This window comes from Notolepis coatsorum (genome assembly GCF_963971535.1).
Source record: "Notolepis coatsorum genome assembly, chromosome: 1".
NCBI lineage: Eukaryota > Metazoa > Chordata > Actinopteri > Aulopiformes > Paralepididae > Notolepis > Notolepis coatsorum.
In genome coordinates this window covers 234,351,980-234,370,192 of record NC_140165.1, presented here as the reverse complement: position 1 = coordinate 234,370,192, position 18,213 = coordinate 234,351,980, and the positions used below count along the sequence as shown (strand labels likewise).

The window sequence follows — 18,213 nt, the reverse complement described above, 5'->3', positions numbered from 1 at the left end:
TTGGCATAACGATTAAATTGGGAGATGGAAAAGATAGAAAGGCAAAAAAAAATAATAAGTTATCCGAAAAAGAATAAAAAAGACAAACAACGGAAAATATACATATCACTGTTCGAAAAGGAGTAAGAAGGAGCCTAAGCTTATCACGCCCTACCCCTATCCGCCACTTCCAAGTGGGAACATTAATTAATACTTAAATGATATAATGGAGAATATCCACATTGCCAATAATTCTTCATTCTTAACATTGAAAACAACATAAAATAAATAAATAATATCAGTATCCATAATGTAGTACAAAAGAAAAGGAAAGCAACAGCTTAGAATCCAGAAGATTGACCTTTCCTCTTTTTGGTAATTTGCTAATATCATTCCTTTATACTGGTTTAACTTCACATTCTCTCAATCAGGCTTTTAGTGAAATTTGGTTCATTTATTTTGGCCTTTAATCATTTTAGTTCTCTATTTCATTCCTGTTGTGGAGACATCGGTTTGTACACTTCCCTGCTGCCCCATCCACTCTTCTCCTGCCGCCTCGTATCGTCCAGAGGGTGTTATCTGTGTTTGTTTGAAGTCTAAACATGGATTATCTCTTATCTCGGCCCGAGCACCCGTGAGCCTGCCGCCGTACAACATCATCAAGCTCCCAAAATACCAGGCTATTGGGATCCTAGAAAAGGTGTAGAATTTCCATGTGCAAACCAACTTACACCGTCTCTGCTGCCTCCAAGAAAGGAAGCTTGTTCGAAGTATTTTCTAAATTCCAAGTCTTTTACCGACATCGGGATCGGGAGGGAACATGAGAAGTGGTTTCTCTGCTCTGAAGGTTTCAGAAGCCCGATCGTGCTTATCAAGCAGCTTTATTGTGCTGAATGCTAGACCAGCTTGCTAGCTTCTCGAGCCCAAGACCACAAGCCTCTCTGTGCCGCGCATAGATCACTTATATCTAGGTTATTACATTATAAGCAAACCAAACCCATTTATAACCCCTCAGGTCAACACCAAGGGAATTGATGGGTGATCATGACACCCTTGTTCATGAAATACTTTACTTGTCCTACGTATAATTTGTTATAAAAGTAGCACACCACGTACTGCGCTGCGTCGCAACACGGCCGTCCCGTGTTCGACTCCTGGACCCGGCGACCTTTGCCGAATGTCTTCCCCCCGTCTATCTCCCATTCTTCCTCTCTTCCTCTCTCTCTCTCTCTACCGGACTGCCCGGTAGTAAAACACCAATAAAAAGGGGGTGTAACGGTACACAAAAACCACGGTTCAGTACGTACCTCGGTTTTGAAGTCACGGTTTGGTACGGGTTTTCGGTACAGTGGGGGAAAGTTTGGCTTTCCATGTTCCACTCAGGGGTGATGTAGTGTGCAGTAACTAATTGTACTTGTAGGGCTGTCAACGAATATTCGCTATTGAAAATCAACTTGTAAAGAAAAAAAAAATTAATAATAATTATATTAGATTGTGAAAAAAACAGCCCCTTGTATTCGTTCGGTACACAGCCGTTCGGTACGGTACGGTACACAAGGAAACGTTTTTATTATCTACATACACGCATACATACAAATAAAAAGAAACCAAAACATAGAATTTGGTTCGAGAAGTACCTCTAAAACAGGATCAAATAAAAGCAATTAAAGAAAACTGGATAAAAATGGCTGAAGATGGCTCTAAATTGCGATACAATTGTAATTTGCAATACTTTTATGTCGAGCAATGTGTCTCTGTCATATCTTGCAGGCAACTTTAGAGGTAAAAATAGTACAAGAGAATAGTAAAATCAGTAAAAGAAAACAGGTTGTTGAGGCGTCGTCTTGGGAAACAAAGCTTCAAGTTACTGAGTGATGCCGTTTGGTTGTCCGGCTCTCTGCAGGCGGACGGAGACAAGCCCCTCCGGAACTTCCTGGACGACCCGCGGCGCTCGGGCCCGGTGCCGGACATCGACCGCAAGGAGGGCAGCAGGAGACACATCAGGAACTGGGGCGGACTGGACTTTGACAACGTGAAGACCGGAACTGAACTGGAGAAGGAATGGACCGTGAGTAGCTAACAGACTTTCAAAAGGCTTGTTTTGAAATGACATATGGGGTCCGTGAGAGAAAATGACGGGTTAGACTGCAGTATTGACTCTTCTTCAGCCACAGTGAAACTTGTTAGCAGTTTAGCTTAAACTGCAAAAAAATATTTTTAAAGGATAAATTCATTAATCAAAACTTTTTTGGGGGGAAAAGCAATACTTTTATTCCATACCTTTTCTAAAAGCTCTGGATATATATATATATATATATATATATATATATATATATATATATATATATATATATATAATTACTCTACATAAAAACTTTATTCATTTTGAGAAGCATGATTGAAGCATACCGGCACCACATTTTGAGAAGCATGATTATTGAAGCATACTAACACTACATTTTGAGAAGCGCGATTGAAGCATACTGTAAGATTCTGATCAAACTGGCCAGTATCACGTCTTCGTCTGTTTGGCTCTCCATCCAATTCCTCTGCGTTGTGTACTTTTAATGGTCCTGACGTCTCCGATACTGGTAGATAAGATCCTTATCTTCCCCCATTAGTGCAATCCATAAACCATAATACTCCTCCACTTCCGTAAGAATTCGACACTTCGACAACGTGAGATACCTTGTGAGGAAAAGCGTTGTTTTATTTCTCTAAACAGAAACCTCCTAATCAGATGTTATCAGATGTTATCAAATTGTATCGTCCTTGAAGAGTCTATTCTAATGATCTTTCGGTGTGTTCAGATTGTCCTTTTGTGATTCAGTCCAATAGTGTTCAGGCCTGTTCGTTAGCCTAAGACCATCCTCGTGGTAGCCGAAGCTACTGATGTCGTGGCATTCTTCCTCCCCCCCCCCCCCCCCCCCCCCTCTCTCGTGATGAGAGGAGAGAAGGTCCTCTGTGTGATCTCAGTCCTACTCGCTCTCGGTCAGATTCTAGTCTGAGTCAGATTCTAGTCTGCTCAACACCCGGAAACACCGTTCGACTTATAGATGTTCGTCGTCGCAACGACGGCCCCGCATTCTGGTTGTCATGTGACGTGTTGTCATGACAACTGCGTTTAACCTTTCACACATTAAAATGCAGTTTCATTCACTGTTGCATTAAGATGAACCTCTCTCCCTCCTGCTCGTCGAGACAGTACACTCTAATCTCAGATGTTCTTCTAAGGAATTCATAACAAAACCCTCGCTGACGCGGCCTGTGCCTGTGAAACCACTGGTTCCACCACCGTTCTATCACCGTCTCCTGCTTCCATGCACATTTCGATCTACCATTTTAGCTGTGGTCATCTCTCCCCAATCTATACATCACATACATTGAAAAAGCACCGTTTTCTCTCAATCCCCCCTTGATTCTTATCACCCCTCAGAATCATAAGACTACTTGGTTTTTCAATTAATTATACACAAAAATAGACTCATAACAATTAGGGCCCCGCCGTCTGCTGTTTTCCTTTTGTTTTCCATTACCCGCATCACACCCAAACCAGAAAGGATAAACAACGGTCATGGAGGAGAGAGAGAGAGAGACAGAGAAAAACACAGATTGCAACTTTTCAAACGACACACCTAAACCCTTCGGCCCCCCTCTCAGGTACCCCACGTCCAAATCAGAGCGCTCCCTTCCCTCTCTTACAGTACACCTCCCATCTCGGGCCGGTCCCGTCTTCTAGGCAAGGGCCCCTTTCAGTGACGGCTCCTTTCCTGAGCTGGTCCCCCTCCCAGGGCGCGGTCCCCTAGGCAAAAATGTCTCCCCTGGTCTGCTACTGCTCAGTGTCTCTGGCTGTCCTCTCCACATCTGCTCCTCCACCGCCGCCGTCTCCTCTCTCTCGTCGTGGATCATCTGTGGACCAGGCTGCGGTGCCTGGCCCCTGCGGCTTCCTCCTCCTCCAGTCTGTCTCCTGGCCATCTCCATCGCTGTCGGTGTCATTCCCCCCTTGAAAGCAGAAACACAACACCGGCAGTCGTCTGTCCATTCGACTTCCCTTGTTTTGCTATTAGTCTACCATGGCTTTGGGCCTGCAGCTCGTTCTCTATATATTTTTTTTCCCTCTGCAAGCCCCTGCCATGGCCACGCCCTTTCAGACTGTTGGACGGTGTGAGTGTCCTACAGCCCATGGCGCTATTTGTTCTCTATTAGTCCCCCACCTTCTCAACACCCATATCTAATCCTACAGGGCTGTTCCCTGTTTTGTTGTCTTCCGGCGTGACACCAGCAGCTAAACGATACCCACTCTGCGCTCTACGTTTGTCCCACGGGTGACCCCCAGCGCGCGCCAGTTCTTTCTGGTGACGTGTCCCCTCAAGACTCTGCCTATTTATTAGGTGTGAGAAGGCCCCACTGGAATTCAACCTCCCTCTTTATTCAATAATTAACCCATTCAAATAACTGCACCATCTTTCTGTGCAATTCTTATTTAATCAATTAATAATTAAACTTATTTAATTAACCTGTATATCGATCTTATTATTATGATAATAACATACAACCGAGCACACAACATAAGCCCTGTCCCCCTATCTTTTGGCATCCCACGCACTTGGTATCCTCACGCACGGACCCTCTTCCCGCCTCTTTGTGATAACCCAAAAACAGTGCAACAACCAAAAAACCCAGAATCAGTGCCTAAAACTATTTGCATCGCTCTAACATACAACAGAGCAGGTTGGTTCCCTGCTCCTAACTCACATACGTACTCGTACTATCATCTAACATACAACAGAGCTGTCCGTCGCCCTATACCCTACGGGGCTGTCTACCGTCGCCCTGGAGCTGTCACCGTTGCTCTATACCCTACGGGGCTGTCTACCGTCGCCCTGGAGCTGTCACCGTCGCTCTATACCCTACGGGGCTGTCTACCATCGCCCTGGAGCTGTCACCGTCGCTCTATACCCTACGGGGCTGTCTACCATCGCCCTGGAGCCGTCACCGTCGCTCTATACCCTACGGGGCTGTCTACCGTCGCCCTGGAGCTGTCCCGTCGCTCTATATACCACACTTTGAGTTCCTTTACAAAGTTCTCACATACACCACCGTGTATACACACAAGCAGTTGGTAATTTTGAAAAAATTCAACTCCTTAATTAACTTAAACTCTACATATTCGCCTATGGGTAATGGAAACTGTCCAGCACTACCCCCCCCCCTCCGCAATTAAACTCCTTAATTGAATTAAACTCTAAATATTCCCCTATGGGTAATGGAAACTCCCCAGCACTACCCCCCCCCCCCCCCCTCCGCCACTAGGTGGCGACCTACTCCTCCATTTGCCTGTATTATCCCACTGCCCCCCTAGATGGCGGCCAAAACTCAGTCTAGAGGATTGTAGGTGACGTGTCACTTCCTGATTCTAAACCCCTCGTGGCTCTGCGGCCATTTTGACTCGGTGCAAATGGCTACTCTCTCAACAAACGGCCGCTGTCCTTCCTTCCAAGGCCTGAAAACACCGCTGTTTTTCCTCTCTTTCCTATCCATTATCAGGGGACGCTTTCTCAGACTAATACTCTTGCCTGATCGGACATAATACACACTGGTACAATCTCCTTTCGACTTTCCTTCTGTTATGAAAACAGTCCCGCCATAACAATTTTTCGATCTGATTCAAGCGCCCCCCCCCCCTTTCCTCATCTCGCATTTACCCTCCTTAAACCAAAACTGTGCAGCCTGCCTCGTTTGCTTTTCATTCTCTGTAGATAACACCCTCGATTTTCACCATGGTTCTCTGCTCATATTATTACAGCTGGCATCTCTGTCGAACTAGAAATGTTTACGTTTACGGATTCACTATCTGTTCGTTTTTATTTGGCTTAAAATCAAAACAACCGTGTGCACAGTGAACTCACATTTTTGATCGGAGCGCTGTTTCCCCTACAGCGCTGGTTCGCCTCCTGACCGCTCGACTCGCCGCTCTCTCCCAGGGCTGACCGGCCTTGCTTCGATCATGATTCTCCCACACATTGATGACTGTTGTCCACTGTCGCCCCATTATTGAAAAAGTCTTTATCCGTTGTTCTTATCTCTTGCAAATCCGGCTGTCATCAACAACCAACTGTTCCCGTTGTTTTAATCTCTTGCAAATCCGGGTCCCAACGGCATCAACTGTAAGATTCTGATCAAACTGGCCAGTATCACGTCTTCGTCTGTTTGGCTCTCCATCCAATTCCTCTGCGTTGTGTACTTTTAATGGTCCTGACGTCTCCGATACTGGTAGATAAGATCCTTATCTTCCCCCATTAGTGCAATCCATAAACCATAATACTCCTCCACTTCCGTAAGAATTCGACACTTCGACAACGTGAGATACCTTGTGAGGAAAAGCGTTGTTTTATTTCTCTAAACAGAAACCTCCTAATCAGATGTTATCAGATGTTATCAAATTGTATCGTCCTTGAAGAGTCTATTCTAATGATCTTTCGGTGTGTTCAGATTGTCCTTTTGTGATTCAGTCCAATAGTGTTCAGGCCTGTTCGTTAGCCTAAGACCATCCTCGTGGTAGCCGAAGCTACTGATGTCGTGGCATTCTTCCTCCCCCCCCCCCCCCCCCTCTCTCGTGATGAGAGGAGAGAAGGTCCTCTGTGTGATCTCAGTCCTACTCGCTCTCGGTCAGATTCTAGTCTGAGTCAGATTCTAGTCTGCTCAACACCCGGAAACACCGTTCGACTTATAGATGTTCGTCGTCGCAACGACGGCCCCGCATTCTGGTTGTCATGTGACGTGTTGTCATGACAACTGCGTTTAACCTTTCACACATTAAAATGCAGTTTCATTCACTGTTGCATTAAGATGAACCTCTCTCCCTCCTGCTCGTCGAGACAGTACACTCTAATCTCAGATGTTCTTCTAAGGAATTCATAACAAAACCCTCGCTGACGCGGCCTGTGCCTGTGAAACCACTGGTTCCACCACCGTTCTATCACCGTCTCCTGCTTCCATGCACATTTCGATCTACCATTTTAGCTGTGGTCATCTCTCCCCAATCTATACATCACATACATTGAAAAAGCACCGTTTTCTCTCAATACTAACACTACATTTTGAGAAGCGCGATTGAAGCATACTAACACTACATTTTGAGAAGCGTGATTGAAGCATACCAAGTTTCAAGTTTGAAATTCTTGGTTCTGTATGAGCCCCTGATAGTGTGCTTCATAGAGTAAAAAAAAGTAAGTAAAGAGGAATATACATATATACAATATACAGTACAATATTATACAATCTAAAGTACAACCTAGGGTACAGTCTAACTACAGTGAGTACCAGCACTACATTTTGAGATGCATGATTGACTGTCCATGATGCACGTGCATTTTCTTCCGGGCACGGTTGGCAGAAGGAAAAAGAAAAAGAAAACGTCTTTTGGGTACAATAACAAAAGCTTTCATTTGATGATTTTTTTTCTTTAAATAGAAAAAAAAGAGAACCAATTGTGAATGCTGCAGAATAATTTTTCAGCATATCTTTGGTTCAGGGAATTATGCTGGAGGAACAACATCCAATGCTACTGGAGGGACAGACAGGAGAGGCAGCCTGCTGGCAGGGCATGTGCACATACCGGTTCAGATCATGTGTTTATGGAAACCCAATGATTGCTTTGAGGGGAAATTTCAAGCCTTGTTTCATCATTCCACTATGAATATGTAAAAAAAAAACATTACACATCTTTGCACTTACCATCACGACACGCTGCCTGGGAGGAGCCAATGTATCACGACTGACTTGTCAAAAATAGCTTGAATGTAATAGAAATGTGAGATGCAGACAGTAAATGGTTGTCTGAAGCAACATGGAAGTCACATGTGGGACAACATAACTGTGAGAGAGTTGAACATTCAAGAGGGAGAATACAGATGGGAAACACTTGGGATGAGGAGTTTAGTCTCGATACAAACTCTTAAATAAAACCACCACCACAAATAGAGCAATATTGCTACCTAATGGTATTGGAATGATGAGATAAGATAAGATATTCCCTTACTCATCCCCTTGGGGAAATTCGGGCATCATAGCAACATGGGGGAGGGGGAGGGGAGGTACAGTTATGGGTGGGGTAATAGAAGAAAGACATAAATATAGGCATTAAAATGTACTCTGAATATATAAATATAAGAAATAAACGGTGTAAACAAAAGTGCTGATGAAGGTCTGTATGCCTTATCGGTTATAGTATACGTTACAATAAATATAAGCAATAAAGAATTTGAATCTGAATAATTATGTGACCAGGCACAGCGTACAAATCGGGCGGAGCCAGAGACCTTGAAAAGCTTGGAGCTGTTTATGTTAATGATGCATGCTGAACTACTTTTCCCAGGGGCCATTGCAATATACATAACCCCTCCCCCACTTAACATGCATGCTGAACTACTTTACCCAGGGGCCATTGCAATATACATAACCCCTCCCCCACTTAACATGCATGCTGAACTACTTTACCCAAGGGCCATTGCAATATACATAACCTCTCCCCCACTTAACACCTTCCAGGTGAGCAGGTACCAACTCGAAGGAAGGAGAGGAAGTCTTTTTTGTATCACAAAAAAAAATGTATTCAACTCGCACTGTAAAAACATACAACAAAGAGCTGACAATGACAAAAGAGGTGATTATTTTGTTAGAGGAAAAAGTTATCACAGCGGAACGTTAAATCAAAAACACTAGACTGAACGTATAAGTTTCAATTATAAAGACTCGCACACGAGGGAGAGGAGAGGGGGAGAGAGAATAAATACATTTTGATGTTGCCTTCATATTTACCCTCCACACACAAACAAACAAAGGCCCCCTCCATAGCTCTCTCTATCCTCCGTTATGCGCAAGCCTGTCTTGAAGGCTGAATCTGACAGTCATTTTCCTCCCTCTTTATTTTCAACTCTCTCTCTCTCTCCTTCTCTCCAGAGCCGAAGGCCCGGTCTCAAAGGTTCTACGGACATGACCATGTCCATGACGGGTCGGGAGAGGGCGCAGTACCTGAGCTGGAAGAAGGAGCGCGAGCAGATCGACGAGGAGAGAATGGCGAGACACCGCAACGCCACGGGACAGTGGAAACGGGAGTGGGATGCACAGAAGACAGACACCATGTAAGAGGACAAAAGAGATGGGGTGATGACGCACAAAGAAACGATAGAGAGAGAGCTAATGTGAGGAAGAGGAAGATGCAGCGACTACAATCTACATGCATTGCAGTTACTTTCACCCTCTGCAATCTACCGGGTAGATGACAGAAACTAGAGTTGCCTATATTGCCAGTCTCATCAAACACGGGCTGTAAATCCATGTTTATAAACTATAATCGATGGAACTATTTTTTTTTCACTTGGCGTTAACAGGCTATTTCTCCCCCACTCATATTGGTGCCACCACTGAAATTGGCATTGTCTAGAATAGCATCTGTGATATCAAAAACGTGTGCCAGAATTGGAGATGATGATGATAAACCTGTGCAAATTGAGCCAATATAAGGCTAGAGCAATGTGTTACTGGTGAAAGGGAGGACTACACAATCTGTATCTGTTGAACCACACTTCCCATTTGAGCAAGAGTGATTTGGTTGTTTTTTACTCTTTGACGCCAAACGCTCCGCTTCAGACAGTGAGAGACACTAGGAGCACAAACCCCAAACTCGGATCTATTAAAACAACGGGACACCGCACTGGGGCAATGTTGAAAAGACCAGAGCCTCAGCCAGCGCAGGAAGATTGGCCCCCGGAAACTGTTTATTGGAAGGTCGATACGTCGCGACTTAACAACCGAATACAGCACCGATGTAGTCACTACAGCTGATTGCACCGTCACTCATCTCTGAGCCAGTAATGCGTTTGGGGGCGTCCTCCGCGAGCGGGAGTTTTGCACCAACGAGCAGTGATTTAGTGGAGTTTAACCCTTTCACTGCCACACTACAGAACTAGTAAAGGGTTAACATTCTGTAGTGTGGCAGTGAAAGGGTTAACCTTCTGTGTATTGTTGCAGTGAAAGGGTTAACCATTTGGTAGGGCGGCAGTGAAAGGGTTATTGGCAGCTTGGTATAGGCTGCCTGTCCTCACTCCTCCTTCACAGATAATACTAGGTTATGTTGCAACGCTGTTGGCATCGTGGCTACATGAGTAGAGCTCCGGACTCCTGATCTGAAGACCACCGGTTCGAGTGATGGGGATACCGTATAGCTGCGAGTGCCATCCTTCGGATGAGACGGTAAACCGAGGTCCTGACTGAATCTCGGTCGTTAAAGAACCCAGGATGCCTATTGCAAAGAGTAGGGGGTTCCCCAATGTTCCTGGACAAATTCCCAATCGGGTCTCCGACATCAAGGCCACCCCTAATCATCCATTTCCCCTTAATTGGCTGATATCAATCCCTGTCTCCTGAGCCGTTCAGCCATTGTGTTGTGTGATGTGTGCCTGGTGCCAGGTGCCATTACTTAGGAGATATCTTGTTCACTGACAAACGGGGCCAAAACATAACCTCCTTAATGACTGTGATGAGATTGAGATGCAGAGAAGGACTGGTAACCTTTAGAGCAGTGGTTCTCAACCTTTTTACACCAAGTACCACCATATGACCGACGTTAAAATACAGTCTATTCAGCTATGCACAGTTCACGCAGGAGGCAAATGTATTCCTAATACCATTATTTATTGTTAACTTTTGTCAGACACAGCCACAGCCACAATGTACAAAGGGGTAGCACTAGAACTAGCAAACTCTTCCACACAACTCATACAATGCAAGGGGCATTGAGAACATAACTAACATTCTCACATAGCAAGTGAGAAAATGAAGAACTACTGTATTTCAGCAAATGTACTTAATTCTCTCTCTCTCTCACACAGCAAGCAAGTGTCCTTCATTCTCTCTCACACACACGCACGCACGCACACTCACTTCACAATAGTGTGAAATATAGCCACAGTCAGGCCACTTTCTAAGTGGGGGTCCCCCACCAGGAATTATTTAGTTACAAAGACTTAATTTCCTGCATTCTGGTGCAGGAATCTTTGAATTTTTACCCTTTAAATGCCAGTGTTTGTGATGGGCATCACAAATTATTGGGGGGAAAAAAGAAAACACATTCAATACATTTTTGAATTGTAACCCTTTAAATGCCAGTTTGTGTGATGGCATCACAAATTATTGGGGGAAAAACACAAAGTCAAATATTTTCAATATATCAAATGCAAAGTAAATTTTTCTGGGGGAGTTATTACAGGCTAGGCATGTGTCAATGATTAGCAACAACAGATTTTTTTTGTATCCACTTTTTCTCCCATTTTTCTATTTTTCTCCCATCCCAATTTCGTATCATCCAATTCAACCCTCCCCTGTCTCGAACGCTGTTTTTTGCCTCCCACAAGCCGGCTGTAATGTGGACGAAGCCATACATTGCACGAGTCCCCTCCGGTACTCGAGGTAGCAGCCGTTGCATCTTTTCACCTGCGCAGCGCGATCTTTCAGCGTCAGGGGTCTGCGCTTTGGAGGGACGCCGCCCCCGTCGCTTCCTGATTCTACTGCGCAGGCGCACCAACCGACCTGTAGGAGTCGCTGTCCACAACGTCCGATCCCCACCCATCAGTTTCCCACCCCCTAATACTGCCTGTCAAGTTATGTGGTTTTTTTCCCCCCTTTGGTACCAGTGCTGCCCAAACTTGAAAACGGCTTGAACCTCAACAGAGGACGCTGGGACAACTTGACTTCATATTGCAGATTTTAATGACTTTTTGCTCCAACACATCATCATTTGTTGCATCATCAGAAGTAGGTTGAAAACCTTTAAAGAAAAACACAAAAATTAGCCACTCCACAAATAACAAGTGCATGCCAAATAATCAAATACACTTCAATTGTAGTATTTTCAGTATATGATTATTTCTTCCCTCCAAACACATTTTATATATTATTTGGCTATTTTACAGACCAAATCAATTTAGTTTGAATTTCAATTTAACCAAATTACATTTTATACATCATTTGTCTATTTTACAGACCAAATCAATTTAGTTTGAATTTCAATTTAACCAAATTATATTTTATACATTCTTTGGCTATTTTACAGACCAAATCAATTAGTTTGAATTTCAATTTAACCAAATTACATTTTATACATCATTTGGCTATTTTACAGACTAAATCAATTTAGTTAGAATTTCAATTTAACCAAATTACATTTTATACATCATTTGGCTATTTTACAGACCAAATCAATTTAGTTTGAACTTCAATTTAACCAAATTACATTTTATACATTCTTTGGCTATTTTACAGACCAAATCAATTAGTTTGAATTTCAATTTAACCAAATTACATTTTATACATTCTTTGGCTATTTTACAGACCAAATCAATTAGTTTGAATTTCAATTTAACCAAATTAGTCTACCAACCTTCCAAATACATTTTACTTTAAATTTAACCAGACCAAATCAATTATGTTTGAATTACATTTAACCAAACAATTGTTACTTGATCACAATGGACCAGATCCAACCCAAAGTAAACAAAACAGCTTGCCAAAAGGCATCCCCTCCTATCTAGTTACACAGTACACCCAAACATTCATTAATTGGAATGATTCCCAAAAAATTGCCACCAACCCAGCCCTCCACAGGTACAATTTATAGTGATTTAAATTCACAATTACACAACTACAAACATACATACCAATGGCGTCTCTGGAGTGATTCTTTCACTTGGTTCTCTCTTTTCTAATTCTAAATGGGCATTCTTCTCCCACTGAAGGAAACTAGTCCTTCCACTGCAAAGAATTTTTTTCCTCTGCCTATTCCACCCCAAGATGGCATTCACACCTGAATTGCATTGCTGCTCATTACCCCCTGCAGCAACCAACTCTCATCACAGCAGCTCAGGGTTGGCGGCCATCTTGTCACAAATCATACCCCTAGAATGTATTTAGGAAAAATGAACCATTCCCACATTGTATATATATAATATAAATAATATATAATATGAAACAAACATAAATGTAGACATTGTCTTAACACTGCCAATGTGTATTAGTACGGACGACCAGCTAAACTGAAAGCAATGTGGAGCGCTTGGATCGAACCCAGCGTCTCCAGCATTGGAGGTGAGCGCCTTGCCCACTGCACCACCTAGCCGCCCTGCAACAACACAGATTTTGATGGATTTTTAGTTTTTTGTAATGTCAGATTTAACAACAACTCTTTTCAGAAAAGTGGGAGTATTTCATTTTTTATTCAAGTACCACTAGCAGTACCACCACGTACCACTAGTGGTACGCGTACCACAGGTTGAGAACCACTGCTTTAGAGGGAAAGGGGTATGAAGGAGGAATAAACTAGAGTGGAGCAGAAGACTAGAACAAGAAGGGGGGAGTCGGGAAGGAGAGATAGAGGAGGGGGGTGTGTGTGTGTGTGTGTGTGTGGGGACGAGACAACAGGGATCGTCAAGATGCTGATTTGTCGTGGCAGCGGGTGCATTGATCTTTGCCGGCTGTTTGCGTTGTGTTGTGTTGTCTGATCCCGAGGTGTTTTTCACAGGTTCAAGGAGGACCCATCTGTGGCTGCAGAGGGCATGGTGCCAGAACAGGGTGGCAGAAGAGGCAAGTCGCCCTACACACACACACACATGCACGCACGCACGCACGCACACACACACACACACACACACATACAACATACAAACCGTCTCCCCTGAGAAAAGGTGTTGTCTCCGTGGGTTACACAATAGCAGATGTCACCAGGGACATTCTGGATGAAAGTACGAACATCACGACACCATGACCTTTATAAACTTAACTCTTACCTACACACACACACATGCATACAAACCGTCTCCCCTGAGAAAAGACCTACAAGGTGTTGTCTCCGTGGTTACGCAATAGCAGATGAGAGTGGGGTCACCAGGGACATTCTGGATGAAAGTACGAACATCACGACTCACTGTTTACACGCCATTACCTTTTTATAAACCGAACTCTTACCTTAACCTTACTGGAGACCTCACGCCCCCATCATTCCTTTATATCTTTCTTTCCTCCGGCTAGCTGCTCCATTAATTACAGAGCAAAACAACTCATATATTTAATCTTTCTCTGTCAGCAGGCATAGTTCCTGGTACCTGGAAAACAGCTCATGTGTCGTCTTTTACTTAACTGTGCAGATAGGAGTGACCTAAATAATTATCGACCGATCTCCAAACTGTCCTGTCTAGCAAAGATCCTGGAATCATTGGTAAATATTCTAAATAACCAACTCAAAGCATTTCTCTGAACTCGCTCTGTATTCAGCCCTCACCCATCTGGGTTTAGAGCATAATCTCAGCCATTGCTTTAGTTGTGAATGATATAGTATCCGCCCTAGACAAAAGAAAACATTCAGTTCTTATCCATTACAAAAGGCGTCCCACAGGAATCAATCTTGGGTTCACCATTTATACAACTTTTTTTAGAATACAAATATCTTTGCATGATATGGACTGCATTTATGTGGATATGGACTGCATTTGTATGGATATGGACTGCATTTATATAGCACTTTTATCCAAAGCGCTTTACAACTTATGCCTCACATTCACCCGTTCACTCACACAATCACACACCGACAGTGGAGGCGAACATGCAAGGTGCCAACCTGCTCATTTAGTCTTCAACCTGGAGCTTACTTACTTACTTAAGCCTTTGCACTCCCTGCGGAGCATAGGCCACTGACGATTTCTTTCCATGTTGCACGGTTTTTGGCCTCCCGAACGATGTTGTGCCATCTCAGTCCAGCCTCTTTCATTTCCCCTTCCCAAGAACGGCGCCAGGTGTTTCGAGGCCTGCCGTGTTTCCTCTTTCCAGGTGGGTTCCATTGTAGGGCTTGCCGGGTGATGTTGGTGTCTTCCTTTCTCAGGGTATGGCCTATCCACATCCACTTTCTCTTCTTTATTTCTTCTGGCGGGGCTAGTTGTTTTGTGCGCTCCCACAGGTCCAGATTTGTAATGACATTTGGCCATCTCACTCTTAGAATGCGGCGGAGGCAGGAATTTATGAAGGACTGTACTTTCTGCTTCAGCCCTACGGTTGTCTTCCAGGTCTCCGAGCCATACAGGAGGACTGATTTAACATTGGAGTTAAAGATCCTCAGCTTTGTGTTGGTTTTTATTTCGCGGGACCTCCATACTCGACCAAGTAGGTTGTATGCCGTTCTTGCTTTTCCGATTCGCACTCTGATGTCTTCTTCTGTGCCACCCGCTGTATCTACTACGCTCCCAAGGTAGGTGAAGGAGTTAGTTTCTTCGATGGCCTCTCCCTCTAGTTCAATGTTTTGCTGGCACTTTGTGTTGATCTTCATAATCTTGGTTTTTACCCTATTGATCTTCATTCTTAGAGTTGAGGCCGTTTCCTTTTAGTTTGTTGGTCTTTTGTTGCATTTGCTGGTGACTGTGTGATAAGAGAGCTAGGTCATCTGCAAAATCGAGGTCTTCAAGCTGGTGCATCAGTGTCCACTGGATGCCGTTTCTGGCTCCTTCGGTTGTCTTCTTCATGGTCCAATCGATGGCCAGCAGGAACAAGAAGGGGGACCTGGAGAAGTTAGGGGTTAAGTGTCTCGCTCAAGGACACTTCGATGCACTGCTGGGAGGAGTCTGAATCTAACTGGGAACCTTCTGATTACCAGACGACCGCTCTACCTCCTGAGCCACTGTCGCCCCGGCATCTGTGAGAAATCTACATTTTAATACCATATATAGACAATCTTGCCAGTAAACTGGCAAAAGATTGGCTTCTTGTACAGGAACAGAACCATCTTCCCGGTGATTAGCAGAAAGAGGGACGTTGAAGCAGTTTTTTCTATCTGTCTTGGATTATGGAGATGTGATTTATAGATATGCTACTGCTTCCATTTTTCGGCCCTTGGATTCTATATATCACTCAGCCCTCAGATCTATCACCGATTCACCGGTGATGGTTCAATTTCTTTAATGACCACCCAGCCAGGCTGGTGGAATTTGGTTTCAGTGCATAGCATAGCAGTTCCAACATAAAAACATAAAAACATAGAACATATAACATCACTTACAGCGTACATAAAAGAAAACACAATTACATAGATACAGTTCAGAGTTTGTCCATGTCCATGTCAGCAGAGGTAAGGGGGGTTGCGGGGGGTACTACAGGGAGGGGGGGGGGGGTGCTACAGGGAGTTCAGTGTCCGTATGGCAGTGGGGAAGAAGCTGTTTTTGAACCGGGTTGTTTTGGTGGTCAGGGATCTGTAGCGCCTCCCGGAGGGCAGCAGCTGGAAGATGTGGTGTGCTGGGTGAGTGGGGTCGGAGATGATTTTCCTGGCTCTCCTGATTGTGATTTGGCGGTGGAGTGATTCGAGAGAAGGGAGGGGGGTGCAGATTATTTTTGAGGATTTATTAATGATTCTTTGTAGTTTGTTTTTTGAGTGAGTGTCCAGATTGCTGTACCAAACAGTTATGGAGAAGGTGAGGATGCTTTGTATAATGGCCTGGTAGAAACGGAGCAAGAGATGTTTATTGACTCTGTATTTCTTAAGCTGGCGGAGGAAGAAGTGTCTTTGATTTGCTTTTTTGTGTATGTGGTCTGTGTTGGTTTTCCATTTGAGGTTATTGCTTATGTGAGTGCCGAGAAATTTGAAGGAATCTGTGGTGATTATGGGTTTGCCGGAGATGGATATGGGGGTTTTGGGGTTTGGCTGGCGTCTGAAATCTATGATGAGTTCTTGGGTTTTTTATGAGTTGAGAAGGAGGTTATTGTCTGTGCACCAGGTGAGTGTGTGGTTGATTTGTGTACGGTATTCTGTTTCGTTATTGTCTGTGATGAGGCCTATAAGGGTTGTGTCGTCTGCATATTTATATATTTTTACGGAGTTGTGGAGGGATATGAGCAGGTTGGTGTATAGGGAGAAAAGCCAGGGTGAAAGGACGCAGCCTTGGGGGGCTCCTGTGCTGAGATATAAAGGGTGGGATGTGATGTTATTTATTTTGACCTTCTGTTGTCTGTTGGAGAGGAAGCTGTGGATCCAGTGGCAGATGCAGGGGTCAATGTTCATGTCCAGAAGTTTATTGATGAGTTTGGCTGGGATGATTGTGTTGAATGCAGAACTGAAGTCCATAACCAGAATGCGGGCGTATGAGTTGCGGGTTTCCAGGTGTTGCAGCAGGTGGTGAGTGGCTGTGTTGACTGTCATCCACAGACCTGTTGGTTCTGTAGGCAAATTGATGTGGGTCCATGAGGGGGGTGGTGCTGGTTTTGAGGTGGGTGAGAATGATGCGTTCAAATGATTTCATTACTACGGATGTGAGGGCAATTGGTCTGTAATCGTTAAGGCAGGAGATATTATTGGATTTTGGGACAGGGATGATGGTGGACTGTTTGAGACATTGGGGGACTGAGCAATTACGGAGGGAGGTGTTAAAAATGTTGGTGAAGATGGGGGCCAGTTCTGCAGCACAGTGATATAGGACAGATGAACTGATGTTATCTGGGCCTGCTGCTTTATTTTTCTTTATCCTCTTGAAGGTGGTCCTCACCTCTTCCTCTTGGATGTGGAAGGGGGGAGGTGGCAGGGGGGAGGGGGGTGGGGGGGGGGGTCTGTTCAAATCTAGTGTAGAAGATGTTGAGTTTGTCCGGGAGCTGGTCATCACTGTCAGGTATGGGGGGGGGGGGTTCTTTTTGTAGTTGGTAATGTCCTGGAGTTTTTTCCAGATGGTTCTTGTATCGTTGGTTGTGATTTGTTGTTCTAGTTTGGCGGTGTAGTTGGATTTTGCTTTTCTTATTGCAGCCCTTAATTTGTATTTTGCAGTCACTATAGTGTTCTTTTATTCCTGTTATGTAGGCAGTGTTTTTCTCTTTTCTTAGTTGTTGAATTTCTTTGGTGAACCAGGGTTTATTGTTGTTGTAGAACTTGACCGTTTTTGATGGGATGCATAGTTGTTCACAGAAGTGGATGTATGACGTCACTGTGTCGGTGTAGTCATGCAGATCGCCGGCTGCGCGGAACTCGTCCCAGTCAGTGCATGCGAGACAAGCGCGCAACTTTTCGGTGGCCTCTGCTGACCAGGACCTGACAGATTTTTCCGTTGGTTTAATGGATTTAAGTTTTTGTTTATATGTTGGAATGAGCAGCAGCATTGCATGGTCGGACTTGCCCAGGGGAGCTCTTGGAAAAGCACGGTAAGCCTGCTTGATTGT

General features: G+C 44.2%; 1 protein-coding gene across 1 annotated transcript in view; it reads left to right on the top strand.

Annotated features, from left to right (window-relative positions):
• Positions 1–18,213, top strand: part of ccdc9 (coiled-coil domain containing 9) — a 68,023-nt gene that overhangs the window by 26,620 nt on the left and 23,190 nt on the right. Inside the window, exons 9-11 of the mRNA XM_084309202.1 lie at positions 1,883–2,047; positions 8,941–9,122; positions 13,556–13,617. Of these exons, the coding sequence (XP_084165328.1) occupies positions 1,883–2,047; positions 8,941–9,122; positions 13,556–13,617 (409 nt within the window). The remainder of the gene's footprint in view (positions 1–1,882; positions 2,048–8,940; positions 9,123–13,555; positions 13,618–18,213) is intronic.